General features: G+C 40.5%; 1 protein-coding gene and 2 long non-coding RNA genes across 10 annotated transcripts in view; 1 reads left to right on the forward strand and 2 right to left on the reverse strand.

Moving 5' to 3' along the window:
• The window catches only part of LOC132404614 (uncharacterized), a 71526-nt gene extending 58585 nt beyond the window's left edge, over window positions 1-12941 (reverse strand). For all 3 annotated transcript variants that reach the window (XR_009515604.1, XR_009515605.1, XR_009515606.1), the window contains exon 1: window positions 12880-12941. This is a non-coding gene — a long non-coding RNA (uncharacterized LOC132404614). The remainder of the gene's footprint in view (window positions 1-12879) is intronic.
• LOC132404613 (uncharacterized) lies at window positions 1600-11672 on the reverse strand. Its single transcript, XR_009515603.1, has 2 exons — window positions 11533-11672; window positions 1600-8659 (listed from the first exon to the last, which is right to left on the reverse strand). It is a non-coding gene; the product is annotated as an uncharacterized LOC132404613 (long non-coding RNA).
• The window catches only part of cpeb2 (cytoplasmic polyadenylation element binding protein 2), a 120780-nt gene continuing 105453 nt past the window's right edge, over window positions 11631-26957 (forward strand). For 4 of the 6 annotated variants that reach the window (XM_059988896.1, XM_059988898.1, XM_059988897.1 and 1 more), the window contains exons 1-2: window positions 11631-12776; window positions 14462-14746. In XM_059988896.1, coding sequence (XP_059844879.1) covers window positions 11631-12776; window positions 14462-14746 — 1431 coding nt within the window. Of the gene's footprint in view, window positions 12777-12996; window positions 13107-13820; window positions 13842-14461; window positions 14747-26957 lie in introns of those variants that run through there. The other 2 variants (XM_059988900.1, XM_059988901.1) reach the window with 2 other exon arrangements.

Below are 26957 nucleotides of genomic sequence, written 5' to 3' on the forward strand. Positions count from 1 at the left end.
ATGAAGAGTGAAGATCACAGAAAGGCTGAGAGATTCACGATAGTAACATCAACAGCTGCAGATCTATTTCGGTCTAAGGTTTTACCAGTAATAATGAGAATGCAATTTTTATGACAACTAAATTAAAGTGGAGAGAACAGATAATCTCTGATGATGCAACAATTAACAATGACATAAACTCGTTGTTTGTCTTATGATATATAATTTGACTTACCAATATATTTAACATAAAATAATCTTAGATTCAGAAACATTTTAATAAATATTAAAATGATAAATCATAAATAAAACAAAAATGCTTTAAATAACTAAGTAGCATTGTAGGACACTGTATGTTAACAGCTAAAGAAGATCAGTACTTCTATAAATATACAACTTGACAAATTATCTGAATGCTCAGATTTGTCACTTTGCATGAAGTTAAGAACTACCCACAATGAGTGGTGTCAAAGGACTTATATGTGGCGTTTGTTCTAACAGATTAATAATATTTGAATACAAAACGGATACCCCTTGAATTGTAAAAGCACTAAATTTGTAAATGTTTCTAAGGATTTTTAAAATCAGAAACATTTTATTATGTATTTATTACATTAATGTAACTGGAACCACTTGATCATTATGCAAATTATTAATTTTAACATGATCCTTGTGACATTTTCTGAAATTTAAAAATATATATATTTTAGGAGTCAACACTTTTCAAGTTTATTTTGTTATCTAAATTTTCCCTATTGATAAGAAAAACCTTGCACAGTTTTTTTTTATAAGAGAACTCCATTCAAACTTCACTTAAAGGCCCCAGCTGGTTGAAAGCCCATTATTTTTGTCAGGTCTTGTCTCGTTAATTATTACCACTGATTATTCACCACTAAACAGCACTATCACCTGCCTCAGCTTGACATATTTATTTCATCTGTCCCATATGGCAAAAGAACATAACTGGCATTGGGTCATGGAAAGGGACAACTATACCCTATTATAATATTAATGTGTCTTTAGAAACAAACAACTGGAAGTATCTAGACAGAACCACATTGGATAACAAGATAACATGGAATCTAATGTTTCCATATGCTGCAAGGTCGATGCAATGGAAATTCAGAGCCCTAGTGTTCCAATTTCCTGACCGATTCCTCCCCCAAATACCTCAGCAGGGTGATCTATCCTGGGATCATCTCTTAAGTGTTTTACTGAGACGTAATTAGTTCATATCTTCTGATCCTGTGTATTGGAGTTGCCAACACACAAAATCAGAAAAAGCTACAGAAGGCTGTAAGTTTAGCCAGTTCCATCATGGATTCTCGCCTCAAGAAGGTGGCATCCATTTTGAAAGGTCGTCACTATCTAAGACATGCCCTCTTCTCATGATTACCATCAATGAAGAGGAAAAGGAGCCTGAAGATGCACATTCAACATTTTAGGAACAAATTCTTCCCCTCTGCCAACAGACTTCTGAATGGTCTATAAAAACTACCTCATTAATTTGCTCTCATTTTGCACTATATTTTTATATGTTCATATTGCAATTTATAGTGTTTTTATGTTTTGTTTCATATTGCTGCTACAAAACAACAGATTTCACACATATGTCAGAGGTAATCTGAAATCTCACACAAAAAATTGAAAATTTATTCGGCATACAGAGAAGTTCATCGGTGACACAGGATCAAGGATAGGTCATGCAGATGTTTCAGCCAGTTCTACCAATCTATACACTGTATTTCAATTACTACTGTACTTGACATCCAATAAAATTATTTAGTAATGTATCATCTCAGAATTAAAATAAATTAACTGCCAGATACAGAAGAGAGTGTGTGAGAAGTGTTTTCAACTTCACTGCTAAAAGTCATTCTAACTTTCATACCTACTTCAAATTCATTCAACCAAGTGATTTCTCTCCATTTCTCCTTTCATTGTATTCTTATCTTCAAATTCCTAATCAAATCAACCTTCAACCTTATAAATTAGGGATTAGATGTACCTTTGGTTTATATAATCTCTCCTAATTTTTACTTCTGAAATTCAGTGTCATTCTGCTAAATATACCGTTCACCCTTTTCATGGCTTATCCCTGGTTCTGAGAATGACTTGAAGCACTCTGGTTGTGTTTTAATCAGGGAGTATGTTGCAACATACTTTCAACCTTGTACTTCAGTCCCCTAGGTATAAATAACAGCATTGCATTATCCTATTTATACTGTCTGCATTTTGCTTCAATGCAATTAGGTTTCCAAGTCCTTCAATCTCCACAGATCTTTGCTTTACATGATTTAGAAAGCATTCTGTTCCATACTTTCTAGGTACAAATTTGATGACCTCACTTATGCTTCTGTCAACTTTCATTTACATAATTGCAATGTTCCTGGTCCCAGCTTGATTAATATGCCACTTATTTCAGTGATATAGTTCCTCCTGTTCAAGCACTGGGAAGAATTTCCAATGAATGCAGCCCCTCTTTCCCACATTATTTCAGCTGCCTCCTCTGCTCATCCATACACTAATTACACTTGAGATCAAGAGATCACAGGAATAGAACAAAAAATGAAAGTAACATGAGAAAAGCTTTTTGACACACTATATGGTTGCAATCCACTGTTCATTGCCTACAGATGTGATGCTGGCATATTTCATTGTGGCCGACAAGAGAGACAAGAGAGAACTGGATATATACAGTATAAATATACACAGTATATCAGAATCAGAATAATAAACAAGTAAATCAATTAAGTATATTTGATAGATTTTGAAAAATATGCAAAACCAGAAATACTGTATATTTTTAAAAAAGTAAGATAGCGTCCAAAGATTCAATGTCCATTTAGGAATCGGATGGCAGAGGGGAAGAAGCTGTTCCTGAATCGCTGAGTGTGTGCCTTCAGGCTTCTGTACCTCCTACCTGATGGTAACAGTGAAAAAAGGGTGTGCTCTCTGGGTGCTGGAGGTCCTTAATAATGGACACTGCCTTTCTGAGACACCGCTCCCTAAAAAGACCTGGATACCTTTTAGGCTAGTATCCAAGATGGAGCTGACTAGATTTACAATCTTCTGCAGCTTCTTTCAGTCCTGTACAGTGGCCCCTCCATACCAGACAGTGATGTAGCCTGTCAGAATGCTCTCCATGGTACAACTATAGAAGTTTTTGAGCATATTTGTTGACATGCCAAATCAATTCAAATTCCTAATAAAGTATAGCCACTGTCCTGCCTTCTTTATAACTACATCAATATGTTGGGACTGGGTTAGATCCTCAGAGATCTTAACTCCCAGGAACTTGAAGCTGCTCAGTCTCTCCACTTCTGATCCCTCTATGATGATTGGTATGCGCTTCTTTGTCTTACCCTTCCTGGTCCACAATCAGCTCTTTTATCTTACTGATGTTGAGTGCCAGGTTGTTGCTGCGATACCACTCCACTAGTTGGCATATCTCACTCTTGTATGCCCTCTCACCACCACCTGAGATTCTACTAACAATGGCTGTATTGCCATCAAGTAGATAGTATTTGAGCTATGCCTAGCCACACCATCATGTGTATATAGAGAGCAGAGCAGTGGGCTAAGCATACTGAGGTGCACCAGTGTTGATAGTCAGCGAGAAGGATATGTTATCACCAATCTGCACAAATTATGGACTTCTGGTTAGGCAGTCGAGGATCCAATTGCAGAGGGAGGTATAGAGGCCCAGGTTCTGCAAATTCTCAATCAGGATTGTGGGAATGATGGTATTAAATGCTGAGCTATAGTCGATGAACAGCATCCTGACGTAGGTGTTTGTGTTGTCATGGTGGTCTAAAGCCATGTGGAGAACCATTGAGATTGCATCTGTCGTTGACCTATTGTTGCAATAGGCAAATTGCAATAGGTCCAAGTCCTTGCTGTGGCAGGAGTTCACTCTAGTCATGACTAACCTCTCAAAGCATTTCATCACTGTCAATATGAATGCTACCGGATGATAGTCATTAAGGCAATTCATGTTATTCTTCTTAGGCACTGGTATCATTGTTGCCTTTTTGAAGCAAGTGGGAACTTCTGCCTGTAGCAGTGAGAGGTTAAAAATGTTCTTGAATGCTCCCACTAGTTGGTTGGCTCAGATTTCAGAGCCATCAGGACGTTCCACCTTGCAATGGCTCACTCTCTTTAAAGACGACCTAACATTTGCCTCTGTGACAGAGATCATAGGGTAATCAGGCGCAGCAGGGATCCTCACATCTGTAGTTGTATTCTCCCTTTCAAAGCGTGCATAGAAGGCATTGAGTTCATCTGGTAGTGAAGCATCACTGCCATTCATGCTATTGGGTTTCGCTTTGTAGGAAGTAATGTCTTGCAGACCCTGTCAGAGTTGCTGTGCGTCCAATATTGCCTCCAACCTCGTTCAAAATTGTCTCTTCGCCCTCGAAATAGCCCTCCACAAATCATACCTGGTCTTCTGGTACAGGTTCGGGTTGCGAGACTTGAATGCCACAGATCTTGCCTTCAGCAGACGACGTACCTCCTGATCCATCCACAGCTTTAGGTTTGGGAATGAACAGTAAGTCTTTGTAGGCACACATTCATAAAATTAGTTTTAATAAAATTAAATTTAGTAACAACTGCAGCATACTCACCCAGGTTCAAAGATGAATCCCTGAGTACAGTCCAGTCCACCAATTCAAAGCAGTCCTGTGCTTCCCTTGTCTATACCTTCTTGGTCCTCACTGCTGGTGCTGCAGTCTTCAGTTTCTGCCTATACTCGGGGAGTAGAAGTGATCAGACTTCCCAAAGTGAGGGCATGGAATAGCACGGTAGGCATTCTTGACGGTGGTGTAATAGTGGGCCAGTGTGTTGTTCCCTCTGGTATTGAAAGTGATCTGTTGATGGTAATTGCTTAGTAATTTTTTCAGACTGGCCTGGTCAAAATCTCCCAAACAATGGTGAAGGCGTTAGGGTGTGCTGTTTCATACATGTTGATCCCATTGCTCAGATCATCTAAAGTCTGATTGACGTTAGCCTGAGGTGGTATGTAAACTGCTACCAAAGTGACCCCAGAGAACTCCCGCAGTAGGTAAAAAGGACGGCACTTGACTGCTAGATATTCCAGGTCTGGTGAGCAGAATTGGGACAGCACTGATATATTTGTGCACCAAGAAGAGTGAACACACACTCACACACACACACTCTCTCTCTCTCTCTCTTTCTTCTTCAGCTGTCCATTGATTTCGATGTTGACTGTGCTGAGAGTTTAGTCTCTACAGGCACGTTTATGGGCCACAAGACCAGCATTGGATCAGCACTGTCTCTCACATCGGCTGCATTTGTGATTTGACTGGTCTAGTACCAAATGTCTGTGTTCATGACCTGCTTCATTATTTCTTCTGCCTTTTCTCCTCGATAGCTGGGATTGACTTCTTGACAATGCAACACCAACTTCTTCTGTCCAAAGCATCCTTCTCCCAGGTGTTGACATTCATGTCAGTGTTCTTCATATGGCGCATGAGCGCATCTTTGTAGTGCAGCTTCTGACCTCCATGCTTCCTCTTTCCTTCATGTAGCTCGCCATAGAGAACAGCTCTGGGTAAACGATCATGCTCATTCTTGTGACATGACTAGTCCAATGCAGCTGAGAGGCTGTGATGAGCGATTCTTCACTGACTGTCCCAGCATGTTTGGGCACATCCACATCTGGTACCCTCTCTTGCCACTTGATGTGTAATATTTGGTGTAAATTCCTGAGTTGTGTCTTGGTCAATTTGTTGATGTGCTTCCGATACAACGTCATTGTTGCAGTTGAATAAAGCTTTGATCTTGGTTGCCATTTTAATGTTGTGGTGAGACCAAAGTCACTTCTGCAAAGCACCAAGGACTTTTGTAGCTGATTGAATTCTCCTCCCTACTCCCAGATCTAATGAGTTGGTGTTGGTCACAGTGCTTCCTAAGTATGTGAAAGAATGAGAACATTTCAGCGCTACCCCATTGACCGATATGACTTGTGGTTGGGTCTCACTGGGACTACACAGAGGAGGAGGCTGGTACAGAAGTTCGGTTTTGGAGACATTGATTCTTAGGCAAAAAAGAGTGGCAGCAAATGAGAAGCGGTCTATAATTTCTTTAATCACATTAACATCAGTAGCAATCAGGGCTGAGTCGTCTGCATACAGAAGCTCTCTGACACATATCTCTCTTGAATTGGTTGAGGCTTTGAGTCTTGACAGGTTGAACAATTTTCCATCTGAGTGAGTCCTGATGTACACACCTTTGTCCAAATTATGGTCCATTATTTCCAAAACTGTAGCAAGATATAGTGTGAACAAAGTTGGATCAAGAACGCATCCCTGTTTTACCCTGTGGTTGATGGTGAAAGCTTCGCTGACATCTCCTCTGATAGATACTTTGCCAGACGTACTCATGAAACAACTTGATCATCGTAACCAGCCTATCTGGACAGCCATAAGTTTTGCGCACTTCCCAGAGTGTCTCTCTGTCCACCGTATCAAATGCTTGTGAGAAATCAACAAAGACAACTTACAATGGTTGCTGCTGTTCTACCGCCTTCTCCTGGAGATGCCTCAAAGTAAAAATCATGTCAGTGGTTGCTCTTCAAGCCCTAAAGCCACATTGGTTTTCAGGAAGCACATCTTCTGAGATGATCTTGATCCGGTTGAGCAGTATCTTCACCATAACCTTGCCAGCTGTGGACAGAAGGGACATTCCTCAGTGGTTTCCAAACACGCACTACGGTCACCTTTCTTCTTGTAGATGGTGACAATCTGTGAATCTTTGAAGTCCTGAGGGAGATATTGATTCTGCCAACAAGCGTTACACAAGTTCAACAGTTCAGTCTTCAGAGCAGGACCACCTTGCTTCAGTACATCTGATGGAAAGCCATTTTGCCTGGGTGCTTTCCACTTCTGGTATCTTTTAAAGCCTTACTAAGTTCTGTCATAGTGATGAGTCCACATAGCTCTTCTCTTACCGGTCTAGTTCTGAGCCTTTCACATGCACTGCAGTCAGCCGCACCTTGTTGGTTTAGAAGGTTACAGCAGTGTTCCCTCCATCGCTCAATGGTGTCTTTCCTGTCAGTGCCTAGCTTGTTCCCATCTGCAACTTTTACTGGGGCCACTGTATTGCTTCTTGGACCAGACAGTTTCCAGTCCTGAGAAGAGCCCATGGTAGTCATTCCTGTCTGACATTGCTTGCAGTTCTTCCACTTTCTTATTCCACCAGTTGTTCTTCATAGCCCTGATCTCCCTTTGAACTTTGGCTTTCATGGCCTTAAATGCTGCTTTGCATCTTTCAGAGTTCTCTTTCAAGTGGCACATATAAAGCATTTGTTTCATCTCCAACAGGTTTTGAATTGAATCATTTTGTTCTTGAAACCAGTCAGGAGTTTTTCTCTTAGGGTGGCCGAGCACTGCACTTGCAGTTGAATGGATGGTTTTCTTGAGCTGCTTCCAGCATTCTTCAATATTGGTTGGGTCATCGCGAGGGTCTTTGTCTTCTTGGAGAGATAATACAAGTGTACTGTGACAAGTCTCCTCTGATTAAGAAACATTAAGAAATATTCATAAGACTACATAGAAAATTCTAGTGGGCAGAACTAAAGAATTGCTCAGATGTGTGCGAATAAACATTCTAAGACTTTATCTAAATTCTCCCTTCAAGCTCTTGGCACTGCATATCAAGAACATGAAGTCCTATTCCTTCGCAACTTATTATTGAAGGAAAGTATATTAAAATTTATTTGGTTTTGAGGAACTAAAGAGCTTATCAAAGTGCTAGATCCAAGCATGAATTTAATTCTTGCTACCATTATATCAAACATAAAGTGGTTGAAAAAAATTGTAATTGGCATTGTATTATTCCACTTATGCAACAGCTACCATGATTCTAAAGTAGCTTTTTTTTGCCATGGAAAAACATCTTAATTTGAAGTAAGATTTTATTTAAATTTGTAAAGTTTACCAAAGTTGTAACATTCTCCAAAATTTGCATGCTTAACTTGAGTTTCACATTGCCCAACATTTAGTTATGATTTTTAAACATTTATCATTGCAAATAATTATATAAAATTCTAAAGAGAATTCAACATTACTATAAAACAATTTTAGAATTAAACAACAGATCTCAGGGTCTAGTTAAGGTTCATAACATTTTTATAAAACTTGTTCAAACTAAGTGGAACTCACTTGGAATTATACAGGCAACACACACAAAACCCTATTGAAGGGTCTCGGCCTGAAACATCAACTGTTTATTCTTTTCCGTTGATGCTGCCTGGCCTGCCAAGTTCCTCCACCATTTTGTGTGTGTTGCTTGGATTTCCAGCATCTGCAGATTTTCTCTTGTTTGTGATTGGAATAATACAGGATACTTTTTCACAAAATAAAGTCTAAAGGGAAAAACCATTGATCATTCTTCAGTTACATCTATTAAGTAAAGACTTGCAATGCTCTAATCTCTTGATATGTTACCATATGCACATCTTGATAGATTCAATTAATATAAAAATATCAATATTATTCTTTATTTCCAGACTTTCATGATTATTTACAAAACAGTAATAGTTAAACAGCACAAGAATAAATATTTGGTGTAGCACATTAGGTTACGATTAGGGTTGGTGCTGTAGCCTCACAAAAGCAAAGAATCGGATTCCATCACCTTGTTGAAATGCAGGCAACTGAAAGAAACAGAAAATAGTTTTTTTGAATGTTTATAAACAGGAATGCTACATGCATTCTTTTTCATTCCAAACTGATATAAACACTACCAGTAATTTTACCACCCCTCCATCATATAACATAAAATAATGGACTTGTGGAAATTATAGATTCAAGCTCCATTTCTCTATAGTTCACCTCTATTTCTCTGGAAGGTATCAATATCATAGAAAAATAAGAAAAGACTACAGACTGAAGTCATTGACCCTACTTAGAAAGATTATAGTTAATATAACCTTGGTCTCAGATCCACATTTTCATTTACTGACTGAAACACTTGAAATTTCCTATAGACCAAAAATCTGTCTATCTCAGTTTGGAATAGCTTCAATGTTTTGACCCCAACACCTCCTTGGGACAGAAATTTCCAAATATTCATGAATCTCTGAAGGAAAAATTGCCTATTTCCTGGTGTAAATATATTACCCCTTACTCTGAAAACAATTCTGGTTCAAGATTCCTTCATGAGTGGGAAATGTCCTTGGAGCAAGAACTTGTTAAGTCTACTCAGAATCTTACAAGTTTCAATAAAATTATTTATTACCCTTCTAAATACTAATTAACATAGGCCCAATCATACCTCATTAGTCAATCTTTCCATCGACCATCTTCATAATTCTCTGCACTGTTTCCTGTGTAAGTACATTTCTCTTAAATAAGGAGATCAAAGCTGTAAAGAGAACTCGAGGTGTGGCTCAACAATGTCCTGTACCTCTATAGCAAGAGTTTTCTACTCTTGACCTTTGCAATAAAGACAAATATACTGCTCATCTTCCCAATTACTTGCTACACCTGCATGCTAACCTTCCATCTTCCATACACAAGAACACCCAGGTCTCTGTCCTACTTTTTCTACATTAAAACAATAATCAGACCTACTATTCTTCACACGAAGGAGAATAACATCACATTTGCCTACATTATAATCCATTCTCCAAATTGTTATCACTCTCAATATCCCTTTGCAGATTCTTTGCATTCTCCTTAAAAATGTAATCATTTCTACAATATACTCAGTCCCTTTATCTTGGTCACCAAAATAAATTGTAAATGGTCAATTCCCTGACATTACCATGTCAGTTATTACAGCTTGCCAACCTGAAAGTGATTCATTTATCCAAACTGTCTGTTTTCTAGTTAGTCATTCTCCTATCCTGGCTAATATACTACCCTTCGTGTGTTGAGCACAAACTTTGTGCAGTTAACTTTAATACACCAACTTATCAAACGTCTTTTGAAAATGAGTGTACACTCTGTTTATTAGTTGCTACATTCACAAAGAGCTCTAATAAAATAGTATTACTTCATTTCACAGTGCTACCATCTTTAAGCAACATATTCTCAATCAAACCGGTACTGGCAGCCCATCTGTCACTGAATTATTATTACATAAACTATAAAGCCTATGGCACCTATCATTATCCTGGAAATACTAATATAGCTTACAGTACATCATACAAATTACTGAAGACAGCATGCAGTTGAAAATAATTTGTCATTTATCACAGTAATATACATATTACAAATCACAGAGATTTATCATATGCAATATGCTGAAAAATACACACACTTTGTAGAAAATAGATTTTAATGAATTGGCTTACATTCTTGAAAATATTGAACAACCCACAAACAGAAAGCATACTATTCACACTATTCACAAAACTGGGCAAGTGGCAATATTACAACACTTTTCGTGACATGCTATTGCTAACCTTAAATATATCTCAACATAACTGAATCTACATGAAATGTCACCCACCCACATCTTCATTTCCTCAACATCTAGGTAATTTTTCACACTTGCAGAATTTCCCTCAGGTTGGAAATCATATCCAAGTACCAACATCAGGAAGAGAACATTTCAGGAAATCTCTTCCACCTATCCATTCTCCATTTTCAATACCTCACCCCCATTTGACCCCTTTCCTACTGTCACCCCCTTCACTCCTACCCCCCACCCATCCATCCTGTTATTCTTCCTTCCTGCTATAGGCCTCTTTTTCTCTAATCTATAACCTCCCTTCTCCACCCTCTCGACATCTCCCTCTTACTCCCCTTTTCCCACCCCCTCTGCTTTCTCTTCCCCAGCCCCTGCTCTCTGTTCTCTGAGAGGAAATGAAGGGAGAATTATTGTTAATAATTGTTTTCCTTGAAGAGGCAGAGTGAGGATCTGACAGAAGTATGCAACATTATGAAAGGTACAGATAGTACAGCAGAAGGCACAGGTTTAAGGTGAGTAATAAGAATATAGGGTAGTTCTAAGGAAGAATATTTTCACCCAGAGGATGGATATACACTTGCTAAAAAACCTTAAGGAGGCATATGCAAAATTTAACAAGTATCTAAACCAGCACATTAACTGCCAACTCATAGAAGACTATACTAATAAACGGGATTAGTACAGATGCAAACTTGAGCTGGCATAAACCACCCACCACACCAGCACACAAACGGTTAAATTACTGCGTATTTGTTTTCCCACGGCGCGCGATTACTACGCGCTTCGCACGTGCTACAGACGTCAATGCAAATGAAGGGGGCATCCCGAAACTGCGCCGCTCAGAGCGGCAGCCAAGTGCGCACGCGCAGCCCTGGGAGGGGGCGGGGGCGGGGGCGGTTGTGTAGGAGCCCATCGATTGTGAGCGAGGGGGAGCCTAGAAACAACCAAGCGAGGGGGGGGAAGGTCAGCGGGACCCCGGCGGAGGCGACAGGTCGGGATCCGGCCCTGTGTGGGATCGGTGGGTGGGAGTCAGTCTGGAGACCCGTGCCCTGACCATGAAACAGTCAACACACTATGGGCTTCCTCGGTGAGAAATAAATCTTTACCCACCCCTCACTGCCCGGCCATAGCCACCATGATCTCCCCCTGCCGGTGCTGAACGAGCGGCCCGCCTCGGCGCGGACGGCAAACACTGAGTCACGTTAGAAATGAGCGACTTCGGCTTCGCCTTGTTCCAGCCGGCGGGCGGCGGCGGCGGCGGCGGCGGCGTTGGCGTTTACCGATGCACTAAGCCGGTGTTGGCGGCGGCGGCGGCGGCGGCCACGTCGTGCCCTTCAGTTTCCTCCACCTCCCGGGCTGCCGCCGGCGCCGCCTCCTCCTCCGCCTCTTTGTTTTTCCCACCAGTCAGCCGGGCTCCACACACCAGCCCTATTATGCAGGATGATGACCTTCTGATACCGGACAGGACGACAGGCACCGCCATCACCACCACCATCAGCAATAGCAGCAGCGCCGTGTCACTGGCTCCGGTCCTGAGCGCCAGCCGCCCAGCTTCCACGCCCAGGACTGATCGGCGGCCGCAGCACAGCCCGGACCCCCTGACCAAACGAAGTCATCAGCACCCGGCTCCTGCCCCGCCGCCTCAGCGAACCAACCCCGGAGAGCCGCCGCCGCCCTGCCGCCAGCAGGAGGAGGAGTTGGAGAAGGAAAGGACGGGAGACAGCGACGCGCTCGCCTCCACCGATGCATGTACTGCCGCCGTGAGCATTGCAGAGTGCAGCCACCACCCCCAGCAGCAGCCTCACCGAGGGCAAGGACTGATGGAGGCGACTGGTAACATGACGGCGGCCGCTGGCGGTGGAGCTGGAGGCGGTGGAATCGGGATGTTGCCGGGGCTCGGAGCTGGTTTTCAACCGCAGCAACAGCTCCACCAGCAGCAGGAGTCCGGGCCGGCCGGGAGCAGCAGCGCCGGCGGCAGCAGTAGCAATGGCTCCTCTCCGTCTCCGGTGGCTGTCCTGGCCGGTTTTGGCACCGCCTGGTCTCCGGCACCCGCCGCCAGCGCGGCCGAGATGAGCACTTCACCGGGATCCGGTGGTGGTCCCTGTCCGGTGCCCAGCCCCGCCGACGACAGCCTTTTCCACGGCATCCCGTCCATCAACGGCACAGTACTTTTCCAGAATTTCGCCGCCAACACGGCGGGTGTGGGCCACGGCTACGGCGGCACCTTCTCGCCTTTACCTCAGCAGCAGCAGCAGAACCGACGGTCCCCTGTCGGCCTTCAGCATCACCACCACCCGCAGCACCAACACCAGGCTGCCTTCCCCCATCAGAGGAGTACCTACAGCCACCACCAGGTAAGGCCGAAGGCGTCCCTGCCCCGCATCAGCCTCTGCAGAGAGGCATCACTTTTTTAAAAAATATGTGCATCCGATATATGTTTCCTATCTAAAGCTGTACCTTGCGTTCTCCCTCCTCCCCTTGCTTGTGTTGCGCTTCAGGGAGCCTTGCTGGTTACGGCTGGGTTTTGTCTGCTGAGGTAGGTTGATCCTTGTGAAAGGATCCGGTTCTCCGATTGCTCTCGATCGCTACTGCGGAGTCGCTAGGAAAACCGGAGGGCTATGTGACTTGCTCTTCTCCATTTTTGAAATATGGTGCACTGAGTGAGCTGTCAACGTCTAGGAAAGGTTAAGAAAGACAAAATACTATTTTTTCCCCTTTGGCGTTCTGTAGCCACACCTCGACTAAAGTTGTTTACGCCTTAAGAAAAGCGGATTTCGTACTACTGTCTAAATATATACGCGAAAAAAAAACTAATTTATTGGTATATTCGAGTGAATTGGCACTGGCACGTTGCCAATTGCCAGCAGTGGGTTATGTTGTAAGATTATTTCTTCTAACATAATGAGGGACGTTTAGCACTTGCCTACACGTACCCCGCCCTCTCCCAAACAGCTGGCTAATTTGTGAAGTTTTACTTTAATTCTATATTAGTTAGACAGAGATATTGGGATGAAGAAAGGGAATTAATGCAATATTCGGCCTGATACTGTATTTTAGTTGGATGAATAGAAGTGTCATGATGCGGAAAAGAGTGGTTATGGAAATTTATTGTGCAGTTTAGTGTTTACGTTTTCAGTTCTCTGCCGGTTTTAAATAGGGAACAAGGTTCTTAGCTAACATAGGTTTTCAACCCTTTGTTTTGCAAATCATTAAACGACCTACATCCTTAATCTAAACATAGTTTCATTGGTGCTGCATAAAAAACGTAGTGTTTCTTGAACTCTAGGTAGAACAATGCTGAACGGTGAAATGCCTAACTGCTGTAGATACTAATGCTTCGCGTTGTCGGAAATTGCTAGGTAATGAAAACTGGAAAATGCTGTTGTACGAAAACAAAAAAAAAAACTGTGCTTTAATAGGTATGATTTGAAAAGTATATTTCTTTTAGTCTTGAACTTCTGATTTCATTTCGTCTGAATCTACTTCCATCCCATGTTGTGTAATATCAATTTGGAAATTTTTTAACATTTTTATCTGGATAGGTTGAATTGAAAAATGCGATCAAGAGACTGAATTTGTCAAGTTGCGTTTTTGAAATTAATATTTACAGTAATATGTACTGAGCAATATTAATGCCCAGTATTGAAATACGAACATTGCCAAAAATAGTTTTATATTACATTTAACTTTACTGCACTTTTTGTTTATTGGATGGAGCTGCAATCATTTTTTGAAAGGAGATTACAATATTGAAAGGATATCCAGCCATTGGTGGTTTTATATATGTAATTTAATATTAATCCTCGGGGAAAGAGTATATCTACTAAGCCTACCTGTGGAAAATATATTCCTGGGGTAAACTCTTTCTCGATATGAAACTACTGGTAATTTTAAAATGGAGGAATAGAGCTTTAGCCAGAGTGAACAAATGTTGGACGGCTGCTTTAGTGATAGGGTCTGTACAAAGTTTCACACAACTTGTGTTCTGTTAATTAAACATGTCCAGTTGCTAAATATTCTGTATGTTTAATATTATCAGCCCATAATGAAACAGTCTCCATGGAACAGCCATCAGAGCAGTGGCTGGAGTGCAGGCGTCTCATGGGGAGGCCTGCAGACAAGAGATCACCGCAGAACTGGAGGAGTGGGAATGCCAACGACCATGAACCAAATCTCTCCACTGAAGAAACCTTTCTCCAGTAACATTATAGCACCACCCCCACCCAAATTTCCTCGTTCAGCCCCAACACTGGCACCAAAATCTTGGATTGAAGACAATGTTTTCAGGACAGACAACAATAGCAACACACTGTTACCTTTACAGGTAAGAACAGAACATGCTGTTTTATTTGTTTGCAGTAGTCAAAAATATATTGTGCTCTGCTGTAGTTTCCAGAACGGTAAGATTAATTAGAAACTTTCTAAAGTCCTGATCGGAAGAGTGCTGTCATGTTTTCTATGTACCACCGTAAATGAGATATTTGTACAATGAATGACAATCATTTCTTGTTTTGGAGAAGTTTTCTCATGGGTCTTTAAGCATAGTGTCATGAAGGAATTAAACATTGTTTAAATGATCAGTTATTCTGATTCCGTATAGACATTTTTGAATTTTTTGACAGTGACTGTTTTCCAAAACACTAACGGTATTTTATGCCAGTAGACTTTAAATTCAGCAAGGATCTAACTAATCGTTAATACTGCGTGGTGGAGAGATATTGACTGGCTGCATCACAGCCTGGTATGGAATCACCAATGCCCTTGGAACAGAAAATCCTACAAAAAGTAGTTGATATGGCCCAGTCCATCATGGGTACAGTCCTCCTCACCACTGAGCACATCTATATGGAGCGATGTCGCAGGAAAGCAACATAGAGGAACCTCAGAACTCACACCAGCATGTTCAAGAATAGTTATTCTGAACAGTCCTCAACCATCAGGCTCTTGAACCAAAGGGAGTAACTTAACTAAACTTCACTTGTCCCATCATTTAAATGTTCCCAGAACTTACGGGCTCACTTAATATTTATTGCTTATTTATTGATTATTATTTCTTGTATTTGCACACTGGTTGAATGCTCAGTTGGTGTGGTCTTTCATTGATTCTATTATAAATTTATTGAATATGCCTGCAAGGAAATGAGTCTCAGGGTTATATAAAATTATATATGGTGACTTGTATGTTCTTTGATAATAAATTTACTTTGTACAGTTTACTCTCAGTGGTTTCTGCTGTAGCCCATCTACTTCAAGGTTTGCTGTGTTGTACATTTATAGATGCTCTTCTGCATGTCACTGTTGTAACGTGGTTATTTGAGTTACTGTTACTCGCCTTTCAGCTTGAACTAGTCTCCCTCATTAACGAGTCACTTTTCATCAGCAGAACTACTGCTCACTGGATGTTGTTTTTTTTCTGTCACTCTCTAAACTCTAGAGACTATTGGCTGTGAACATCAGTAGTTTCTGAGATACTCAAACCACTCTGTCTTCTACCAACAATCATTCCATGGTCAGTCACTTAGTTAACATTTCTTCCCCATTTTGGTGCTTGGCCTGAACAACAACTGGACGTCTTGACCGTGTCAGCCTCCTTTTTGTGCATTGAGTTGTTTCCACATGATTGGTTGATTAGATATTAGCATTAATGAAGTATACAAGTGTACCTAATATAGGGTCCACTGATTGTACATTATTGTGCTAAGCCATTCAGACAAGAATGGTTGTAGATTTGTTTTTAAGTATGGCTCTAGAGTTAAGGGATGGGTTGTGTTTTGTTAGTACCCGATATTAAAAGTATTCTTTTGAAGACATACATATATCCGTGTTGAATTAAGATGAACTGATTTGTGACGTTGTCCTGAATGTAAAAGCATTGTGTTGAACATTTATTTCATCTTCTGCATCACAAATATTAATTCCAAGGGGAAAAGCAAGAAATTAGTGTTTGTAAATAATGAAAACTTGTGTATACAGTTTACTTTGAATGATAGAAGGCATCTGTCAAGATAACGGCCATTTGAAGGCTGTTTGCTATCGTAATACTAAGTTTGGTGCTTTTTTTTGGCCAGGATGCAGAATTTGTCCCAAAAAACTCATGGTTTGCAGTTTGCAAGTTAATGCACAGCTTGTATTTGTCAGAATATCGGATTCTAACATTTTTGAGCTGGTTTCCTGGGTTCTCTCCCATTTTAAATGGACTTGTGTTGGAAAGATTCCAATTCAATTGGATTGTTCTTGAATCAATTTAAAGACCATGACTTAAATGTTGTACAGGTATTGCTAGCAATCTATAATTCAGTATATGGCATCTGGAGTAGCTACTTGCGGTTATATAAGTGGACAGCCCTCAAATGAAGATGTTTCACAAAACATGTAATATTTTTAGCACAAGCATTTGTGACAAAGATCATTTACTCTTGAGTATTGCTACGTATAGAGGTCTTCTCTCTATGTACAGTAAGTGATGTGTGTCCATCTAGATCATTTTGGTTTCAACTTGTGGATTGTATTAGAAATATGCTGAAGTATTAATTTTATATTTTTTATTCAGTTGTCATTGTTCTTAATATATAAAATTGCTGTGTTAACTTAATAAATTCCTTCCTGAGACCTTGTTTTGTCAAGACCATCTGGAAACTGATACACACAGCCATGCCACATAAGAAGAATCCATGTGCAGACAGTATTGCCTCTGAAGTAAGTCATTCTCAACTCTAAGGATCTCCCTAAGAAGGGCAGACACAAAGAACATAGATATAGTGTATTTTGCTTTCTCCAGAATACTTTAAAAGAAATAAATTTATTTCCATTAATTAACAAATTATTTTAAAAATATATAAAGTGCAGAGGATACTCATAAACCATAAATAGGGAATGTTGTTGTCCTCTGAACTCTGATACGTTACCTCTCTAAATTATGCTTTTAGTTTGAAAGCATGTCATGATGATGTTTTTCATAATTGCTCAGCATTTCTCTAATTACTACATCCTTAGAGGAGACAATTTCTGTTCAAATTCACCAACAATTACAACAGCTGTGCTTTTAGGATCTGAAGCTCAATATTGCTTCTGTGATTCCTAGGTGGAACTACAAAACCAAACTTAGAGAAAATAAGTATTCAATATTCAAAGTAGTCAAAACAAGCTTACTGGGGAAACAAACTTGTTTTTAAAGAAAATGATGCCGAATTTTTATTTTTTTTCTCCTTTCTGTACTGACAGCCATGATTATTCATATATTTGTATACAACTTTGTTCTTGGGGAAACATTCAAAGGAAGTATTGAGACCTCAGTTTTGCTTTTCACAAACATAAGAGTCAGACTGATTTTCACCTTCATTAAAGTTAATTGGTTAGAAATAAAACAGAGGCTTTTCAGTGCTGTTCATTCATTGTTCTGTATTTACTTTGTGTGAGCCATCTCACTTCATTTGTTTTAAATCCATAAATTGATACATCTATTCCTTTGTGTACAGTACTTATCTAGCTTGCTTTAAATGTATCCTTGCTTTTGTTTTTGATGGTAATACATTATATAATACTAAGAGTAGAGGGGAAAATGCATTTCCCTTTATATTTCTCAGACTGACTTACAAGAAATAAATTGAGCATCTGCATACAACTTGGACCTTAAGAGTGTTTCAGCTTTTAAAAGAAGATCATGGATAATCTAGTTGTATATGTAGTCCTTCAGCACTTAGGTATGACTACTTATAACTTGGTGGGGGTGGGGAGGATATTCAGAGGCTCTGCTTCAAATGCCTTCTCCCACAGGAGGACATATTTTCTCCACACCCATATCTTGAAATCTCTGTTTCAATCAAGTCATTTTTCATTCTGAACTTAAGCAGATATAAGCCTGATGTGCAACCTTCACATACTAGATGACCCCCCTACTCTAGGTTTTAGTCTGACCAACTTCTCTAAACTGCCTTCAATACAATAACGACCATCAATTAAGGAGGTTATTAGTGTACACATTGCTCCAGATGTGGTCTTACAATTTCTCTGTATTTATGAGGCAAAAGCACCCCTACTTTTGCCTTCCATCCCTCTCACAGTAAATTATCCTGTTAACTTTCCTAATTACTTGCTGCACCTGCCTACAAACCTTTTGCAAATCAACTACGCAATCAGATCCCTCTGCTTCTCAGGCCTCTATAATTTTTCACCACTTAGATTACTACATTTTTTAAACTTTCCTGTCAAAATGGACAATTTACCATTTCCCCACATATTCCACATGTCTAAACAAACTACAAAGGATATTACACCATTTGATTTTTCTACCATCTTTGTGTCATCAGAAAATGTAATAGCCATAACCTTGGTGTCTTCATCAAAATCATTTATGTAAATTATAAGAAATTGAGGAACACAACTCATTATATCTTGTCCACAGGAAGAAAAGCATATCTGCTGTTTTGTTATCCAACCAGTCTTCAATACATGCTAATTTGTTACATCCTACACCACAAACTTTTATTTATAATAACTGTTGATGCAGCTATTTAACAAATACTTCTGGAAATCTAAGTATAGTTCAGGATAGTCTGTGTTACTACTTCAAAGAGCTCCAAAAGTTACTCCTTTCACCAAACCATGTTGACTTTGCCTGATTACCTTGAAATTTTCTATGTGCCCTGCTATCATAATATTTTTAATAACAATCTTTATGAGTTTTTCTTAAATGGACGTTCAGCTAATTGCTCTGGCATTTTCATGATTTCATTCTGCCTCTAATTGAATAAAGGAATTATATTTGCTATTTTCCAATTTAATGTGACCTTCCTTGCATTTATGGAATTTTGGAAGATTAAAAACAACACCAACTGTTCCACTAATCATTTATTTTAAGATCCTAAGATGACTTCCCCTAAAGATATGGAAACTTGACAGCCTGTGACTCCTAACAATTTCATAAGTGCCACTTCCTTGGTGATTGTAACATTACTAAGATCTTCCCAATTCCTTATATATATCTACTTTCAGATGTTACTCATGTCCTTTGTGGTGAACACGAATTCAATCTAAATCTCTTGTATTCAGAAAATCCCAGTTTATATTAGGGAACTCTTAGTCCCTCATGACAATCCTACTTTTTTTTAAAAAACCTTTCCTTAATCTGCATGCATATCTGTTCTTTAGTGTCCTGAAGGCTATTGGGGTGTCTAGTATGATCAAATCAGAGATTGCACCCTTGCTGTTTTGAGCTCCATATACTCGGGGGACAAACCCTCCCTAATGTCCTGAGTGCAGCTGTGATTGGTACTGCAGCTCACCCACCTATTTTACCTCCCTCTCTATCTTTTTTAAAAAATTGAAACCCTGGTGTATTAAGTACTCATTCCTATCCTCCTCTTAACCAAGTCTGTGTAAAGGCCACAGTATCATAGTTCCATGCATCTTTACCCTTTTTAATGCTAGGGGAGTAAGAAAATACACACAGTTCAAGCTATCCTGATGCTCTGATTCCCATCCCTTGTTAAACTAGCTTAAACTCTCCCAAGCAGCACCAGCTAACCTCCTGACCATGATATTGGGTCCCCTCTGGTTGAGGTACAACACATTGCTCTTGTACAGGTCACCCCTGCCTCAGAAAAGGTTCAGGTTATCTAATAACCTGAAACCCTGCCCCCTGCACCAGTTCCTCTGCCACTCATTCATCTGTACTATCATCATATTCCTGCCCTAACTGCCACATGGTACCGGGAGTACTACCAGATACCAGAGAATACTACCTTGGAAGTCCTGCTCTTCAACCTCTTTCTAACTCTATACTCACAACACAGGACCTCTTCCCCCTTACTACATGTCATTGGGGTCAATGCGCTACTACCTCTGACTGCTCATCCTCCCTCTGGAGAATATTCTGCAGAGACTGAGATATCCTTGACCATAGCACCTGGGGCGCAACACACCTTACAGGCATCTCTTTTGTAGCCACTGAATCTCTTGTCTGTCCCCTAATTATGGAGTTTCTTATCACTATTCCTATACTGACTTTACCCTTCCCTGCAGCTACAATGTCACAGGTCTGGCTGCTGCAAGCAATGTAATCTGATGTTATATACATCAATTTCTCCTTCTGGTTAAAATTTTCCCTCACCCTTCCGTCTTATATTCCACACTCTGTCCTTTTACCTCTTCTTACTTGCTTATTACCTCCCTCTGGTGCCCCTCCTTCCTCTTTCTCCCATGGTTCACTCTCTTCTGCTTGATTTCTTCTTTACCCAGCCCTTCACCTTTCCCACCCACATATCATCTAGCTAGTTCTCCTCTCCACTCCACCTTTTTATTCTGGCATCTTCACCCTTCATTTCTAATCCTGAAAAGGGTCTCAACCAAAACAATGACTGTTCTGGATTTCTAGTATCTGCAGAATCTCTTGTGCTTATCTTATATAATTGTAGAATTTGTTAAAACTACCTGTATAAAATGCAAAATGATTTTTGAAACTGAACATATAGGGGGAAATGTGCATTGTTAGAAATAGCTACCCAACAACTGATTTTTGTCAACACACACAAAATGCTGGTGGAACGCAGCAGGCCAGGCAGTATCTATAGGAAGGAGCACTGTCGACGTTTCTGGGCGAGACCCTTCGTCAGGACACACTGAAAGAAAAGATAGTAAGAGATTTGAAAGTAGAAGGGGGAGGGGGAAATCCGAAATGATAGGAGAAGACAGGAGAAGGTGGGGTGAAGCTGAGAGCTGGAAAGGTGATTGGCAAAAGGGATACAGAGCTGGAGAAGGGAAAGGATCATGGGACGGGAGACCTAGGGAGAAAGAAAGGGGGAGGGAAGCTCCAGAGGGAGATGGAGAACAGGCAAAGAGTGATGAGCAGAGAGAAGGAAAAAGCAATTTTGTGTTGGACTTTGGGTGCTTGGTGTTTCTTTTAAGGTTACAAGTCATTCTGTTGATTGACTTACTGTTAACTTTTGGCCATTTCATAGCTTATGCGGTGTATGCCCATTTTCATTATCTGGTGTGTGGAGGAACTTGTGCTTCCATACTTTCTCAAATTGCATGTTTCAACATTATCTCAGCCCATCACAGGAACTAGCCTCTGCTCTATCTGTCTATACTGCTTGCTGCCTCAGCATAATCTCAAACTCCACCCATCCCTGACATGCTCCTTTCTCCCTCCTCCTATTGGGCAGAAGATGCAAAAGCCTGAAAGCACGTACTGCCAACTCAAAGAAAGCTTCTACCCTGCTGTCATCAGACTCTTGATTGGGCCTGTTGTAGAATAAGGTGGACTCTTGACCTCAAGTACCTTAGATTTTGCACTTCATCATGAACTAATACAGCACTTCTTTAGTAGCTCTTACACTTTATTCTGCATTATTATTGTTTTGCCTTATTGTACCTTAATACACTATGTAACAATTTGATCTGTAGAAAATGAAGGTGATGAAGGTAAGCTAGCCAATAATATAAAAGGGGAAACCAAACGCTTTTTTTTCAAATATCTAAAGACCAAAAGAGATGCTAGAGTGGATATTGGACCATTGGAAAATTATGTTGGATAGGTAGTAATTGGAGAAAAAATGGCAGATGACTTGATAAGTATTCTGTGTCAGTCTTCACTGTGGAAGACTCTAGCAGTATGCCAAAAATTCAAGAGTATCAAGGGACAAGAGTGAGTGTAGTCACTATTTCTAAGGTGAAGCTGCTTGGGAAGCTGAAAGGTCTGAAGGTAGATAAGAGGACCAGGTGTACTATACACCAGGGTTCTGAAAATGGTAGCTGAAGAAATTGTGGAGGGTTTAGTAATGGTCTTTTAGGAATCACTAGATTTTGAAATTGTTCTGGAGGACTGGAAAATTGCAATGCAGAAGGTAGGACATTATAGGCCAGTTAGTCTGACTTCAGTGACTTCAAAGGATGACGTTTCAGGGTACTTGAAGGCATGATAAAATAGGCCAAAGTCAGAATGTTTCCTAAAGGGGAAATCCTGCCTGACAAATCTGTTAAAATTCTTTGAGGAAATGACAAGCAGGATAGACACTCATCAGTGGATGTTGTATACTTGGATTTTCAGAATGCCCTTGACAAGGTGCTGCACATGAGGCTGCTTAACAAGATAAGAGCCTATGCATGGTGTTACAGGAAAGATATTAGCATGGATAGAAGGTTGGCTGACTTGCAGGAGGCAAAGAGTGGGAATATAGGGAGCCTTTTCTGGTTGGCTGCTGGTGACTTGTGGTGTTCGGCATGGGTTGGTGTTGGGACTGCTTCTTTTCATGTTATATGTCAATGATTAGAATGATAGAATTGATGGCTTTGTGGTGAAGTTTGGAGATGGGTGGAAGAAACAGAGTTTGCAAAAGGTCTTAGATTGGGAGAAGGGGAAAAGAAGTGGCAGGAAGAATATAGTGTAGGTATTGCACCTTGTAGAGGGAATAAAAGCATAGACTATTTTCTAAGCTGAGCAAATTCAGACATCAGAGGTGCAAAAGGTGTCCTCATGCAGGGTTCCCTAAAGGATAACCTGCAAATTGAGCAGTGGGAAGGAATGCAAATGCAATTCAGCATTCATTTCAAGAGCACTAGAATGTAAAAGAAAGGATGTAATGCCGATGGTTCATACGACATTGATCAGACTGCACTTAGAGTACTGTGAGCAGCTTTGGCCCCATGGTGTGTGCTTATCTGTGTAGAATCTCAGATGGAGATGAGCGGGCATACAGGAGCTACCTTGGGTTCTGAAGGAAGTAGCTGGAGAGATTGTGGAGGCATTAACAATGATCTTTCAAGAACCGATAGATTCTGGCATTGTACCGAATGACTGGAAAATTACAAATGTTACTCTGCTATTTAAGAAGGGTGGGAGGCAGCAGAAAGGAAACTATAGACCTGTTAGCCTGACATCAGTGGTTGGGAAGTTGTTGGAATCGATTGTTATGGGTGAGATTATGGAGTACCTGGAGGCATGTGACAAGATAGGCAAAAGCCAGCATGGTTTCCTGAAAGGAAAATCCTGCCTGACAAACCTACTGCGATTCCTTGAGGAAATTACAAGTAGGGTGGACAAAGGTGATGTAGTACATGTGGTGTACTTGGATTTTCAGAAGGCCTTTGACAAGGTGTCGCACATGAGGCTGCTTAGCAAGATAAGAGCCCATGGATTTACAAGGGAGTTACTAGCATGGATGGAGCATTGGCTGATCGGCAGAAAACAGTGGGAATAAAAACATTCCGAATGTTAAAAGGCCTGAACAGATTTGATAGTGGCAAAGTTATTTCCCATGGTAATTGGATCAGCCCATGATTGAATGGTGGAGCAGACTCGATGGGCTGAATGGCTTGCTTCTGCTCCTATATCTTATGGTCTTATTATCATGTATTGCATTGTACTGCTGCCAGTGATAATAACCAATTCTGATTCTTACCTAAGAAAAGATGTGCTGGCAATGGAGTGTGTCCAGAGGGAATGAAAGGGTTCATGTACACGGAGCATTGATGGTTCTCGTCCTGTACTCACTAGTTTAGAGGAATGGGAGGGCGGGCAATCTCATTGATCCTTTTCAAATATTGAACGCCTATACACCCTATCCTCGTTGTATGCGGGGGATACGTTCCTCACAATCGATGCATAATGTGAATAATTATTCAAATGGAGAAAATAGGGATGCATTCCGGAGGGCTTCTTAAATATGTTTTCTTTTCAATCTTTTTATTTTTATTATTATTCAAAAATAACACAGGTACATTGAAGCAACAACACTTAATGCCTCAAAAAAATTATCTTAAAGATTGAAAATTCTTGTGAATAAGAAAAGCCCGACTAATTAATCAGAATCAGACTTTAATCGCCAAGTACCTGTGCACATACAAGGAATTTACTTCCAGCAGATGTTGTCTCTCTGCTCATAACAATAATAATGATGAATATAAATGAAAATATAGATTATACATACAAGTAGTGCAATCCAAGTAATAGTTAGCCGACAGTGAACCGGCAGCTAACTGTTCAGCAAAGTGACCACAGTAGGGAAAAAACTTCTCCAGTGCCTATTAGTCTTAGTCTGGAGGGATCTGAAGCGCCTACTGGATGGAAGCAGTTCAAACAGTCCTTGCACAGGATGGAAGGAGTCCTTTATGATGTTCCCCGCCCTCTTCTTCAACCTGGAAGAGTACAGGTCCACAAGAGAGGGCAGGGAGGCTCCAATGATGCGCTCGGCAGTCCTCACTGTGCGCTGTAGTCTGGTTCTATCCTGCTTGGTGGCGGCTCCAAACCACACAGTGATGGAGGTGCACAGGACAGACTCAATGACTGCAGTGTAGAACTGCAGCAGCAATTCCTGAGGCAGACCATATTTCCTCAAGAGCCGCAGGAAGTATTCACATTTTCATACCAATATGACTCTAAAGCAGTACCACAAGGCCACGTTCATACTATATTTCATCAATTTAAGGTCATATTCAACGTAATAAATCATAGAAAGTTAACATACTATGGTGCACAGTACTCACCACTAGTGGCAGGTGTGTTCGCTTCTGGAAATGAGTGGTTGTTGTGGTGTTAGGATCATATCAAGCACAGCGAGGGGTGAAGGAAGACTCACAGAACTCTTAAAACTGCTGGCAACAGGAGATGACACTGGTTTGAATAAATGGTGAGGGTCATTTGCTGCATTTTGTTTTACAGCATAAATTTGCTTGTAGGGAAGAAGGGTTGATGGCAGGGAACGACAGAAATGCTGCCTCTGCTCTAAGCTTGGGTCCATGTCCATCGCCATTTGTGCCAAGTGTTCCGACTTCCACCATTCCCTCACCATTGGTAAACTCCCGGGATTTTCAAAATCATCTGTTGCTTGCAGCATCTAGAGAGAGTTCACTGTTTAAAAAAAAATACACCTTGAATGTGGATCACACCTTGATTGAGTGGTTGAGTCAGAGATGTTGTATTAGGTGGCAGGAAACGCACTATTGTGTTAGGATGCTGTCCAAGTGTTTAGGATGGGTTGATGCATTATCAAGCAACAAAAGAACTTTAAAAGCAAGATTCTGTTCCCGGCAGTAATAACCCAGACCTGCGTTACCTTCACTGTTTATAATTTCCAACTTTTTTCAAGGGTTAAAGCGGTTCTCTGCCACTTGGCTGATGACCCAGGACATGACATCGGACGCTTAGGAGGCATCGTTAAATATTTCAAGCACATAATCACTGCACCGTAGGTAAAACCAACAGAAGTTTAAAAGCGCAAGATCGCACATCCACAGCTTGCCAAAACCAATGCGAGACTGGCGGGATTGAGACTATGAGGCGTGCGCACCTGCCTTGTATTGGTGGGAAAGCAGTGCTCCTTGCATAACTCTGAGTTTTGGATGCATATAAGGAGACGTTGGTAGAAATAGGTTCCCTGCATAACTGTGATTCCGCATTGTCTGAAGACGCATATAACGAGGATAGGGTATATAGAGTGGATGTGGTAAAGGTGCTTCTTATAGTGTGGCAATCTAAGACCAGAGATTTCCAGCATTTTCATAGGCTGCGGGCCTCTGTTTTTAGAGGAAAGTTTTTTTTGACCGTGGTTCTGGATATCTGTCACCTTGTGGAAGCCTAACAAGAAAACCCAGAAAGAAGTTGAGAATTGCTGCATCTGGAACCAAATACAAACTAGAGACTATGAATCTAGATATCAACAATTAGAGTTTGTGCTAAATTAGGGAATAATTTTGCAAGGAGGAACAATAAAAGAAAAATATTAAAAACATTGCTCAGCAATCTGAACCTTACGCGATATAATGTGAATTCTGTGATTCCGTGTTGTTTATATTCTTCTTTTCTTCAAACCCCATGAAATTTAAATGATTTTGCACTTTTTAATTAAAAGCTACCCCTCTTAAATGTTGCATTCATTTTTATAGACAAACTAATTAGAGTTAAAGCTCATCAGCCTACTATATTAGATGGATGTAGAGTTAGCTTGAACTGCATTTTATTGATGTAATTGCCATTTGGTATTCAGGATTAGTTTTTTAATAAAACAGTAAAATTACAGGCAATAAATTGCATAAACGGGTACCAAGCTCAGCATCCAGGGTGCACTCCCAGAGACGTGTGTTAATGGAAGCGACACCAAGAGGGGTCATTATAGCTTTTTATTAATATAGACACATTACCCATGGCAATGTAGGACTCTTCATCAGGACTGCTGAGTTCCTCCAGCATTTCCTGTCTGTTTCTTCAGTGCCAAGTTTTGTTTTAATGTATTCAGTATATCTTGTCATCTCTCCTTTCCTAGAAAGAATAAAATAGACAATAAAGAACAAAAAGGAATTTGGCAGCATGCATTCATTTGTTAACTGAAAATGTAGCATAATTTTTTTTAAATGTCTGTTGTTTTTACCTACAAATACCAGTAATCTTACCACGCCCCAACCCACTTGACAGATTACCATATAAACATCCCACACAATACAATACATGGCTTTTACAAAAATATTTCATAATTAAGTTAGAATATAAGATTATAGTAACAAGTTATGCAAAGCATTGTTTAAGACAAGGTTGCATTGCGAAA

This window comes from Hypanus sabinus, chromosome 14 (genome assembly GCF_030144855.1).
Source record: "Hypanus sabinus isolate sHypSab1 chromosome 14, sHypSab1.hap1, whole genome shotgun sequence".
Classification (NCBI taxonomy): domain Eukaryota; kingdom Metazoa; phylum Chordata; class Chondrichthyes; order Myliobatiformes; family Dasyatidae; genus Hypanus; species Hypanus sabinus.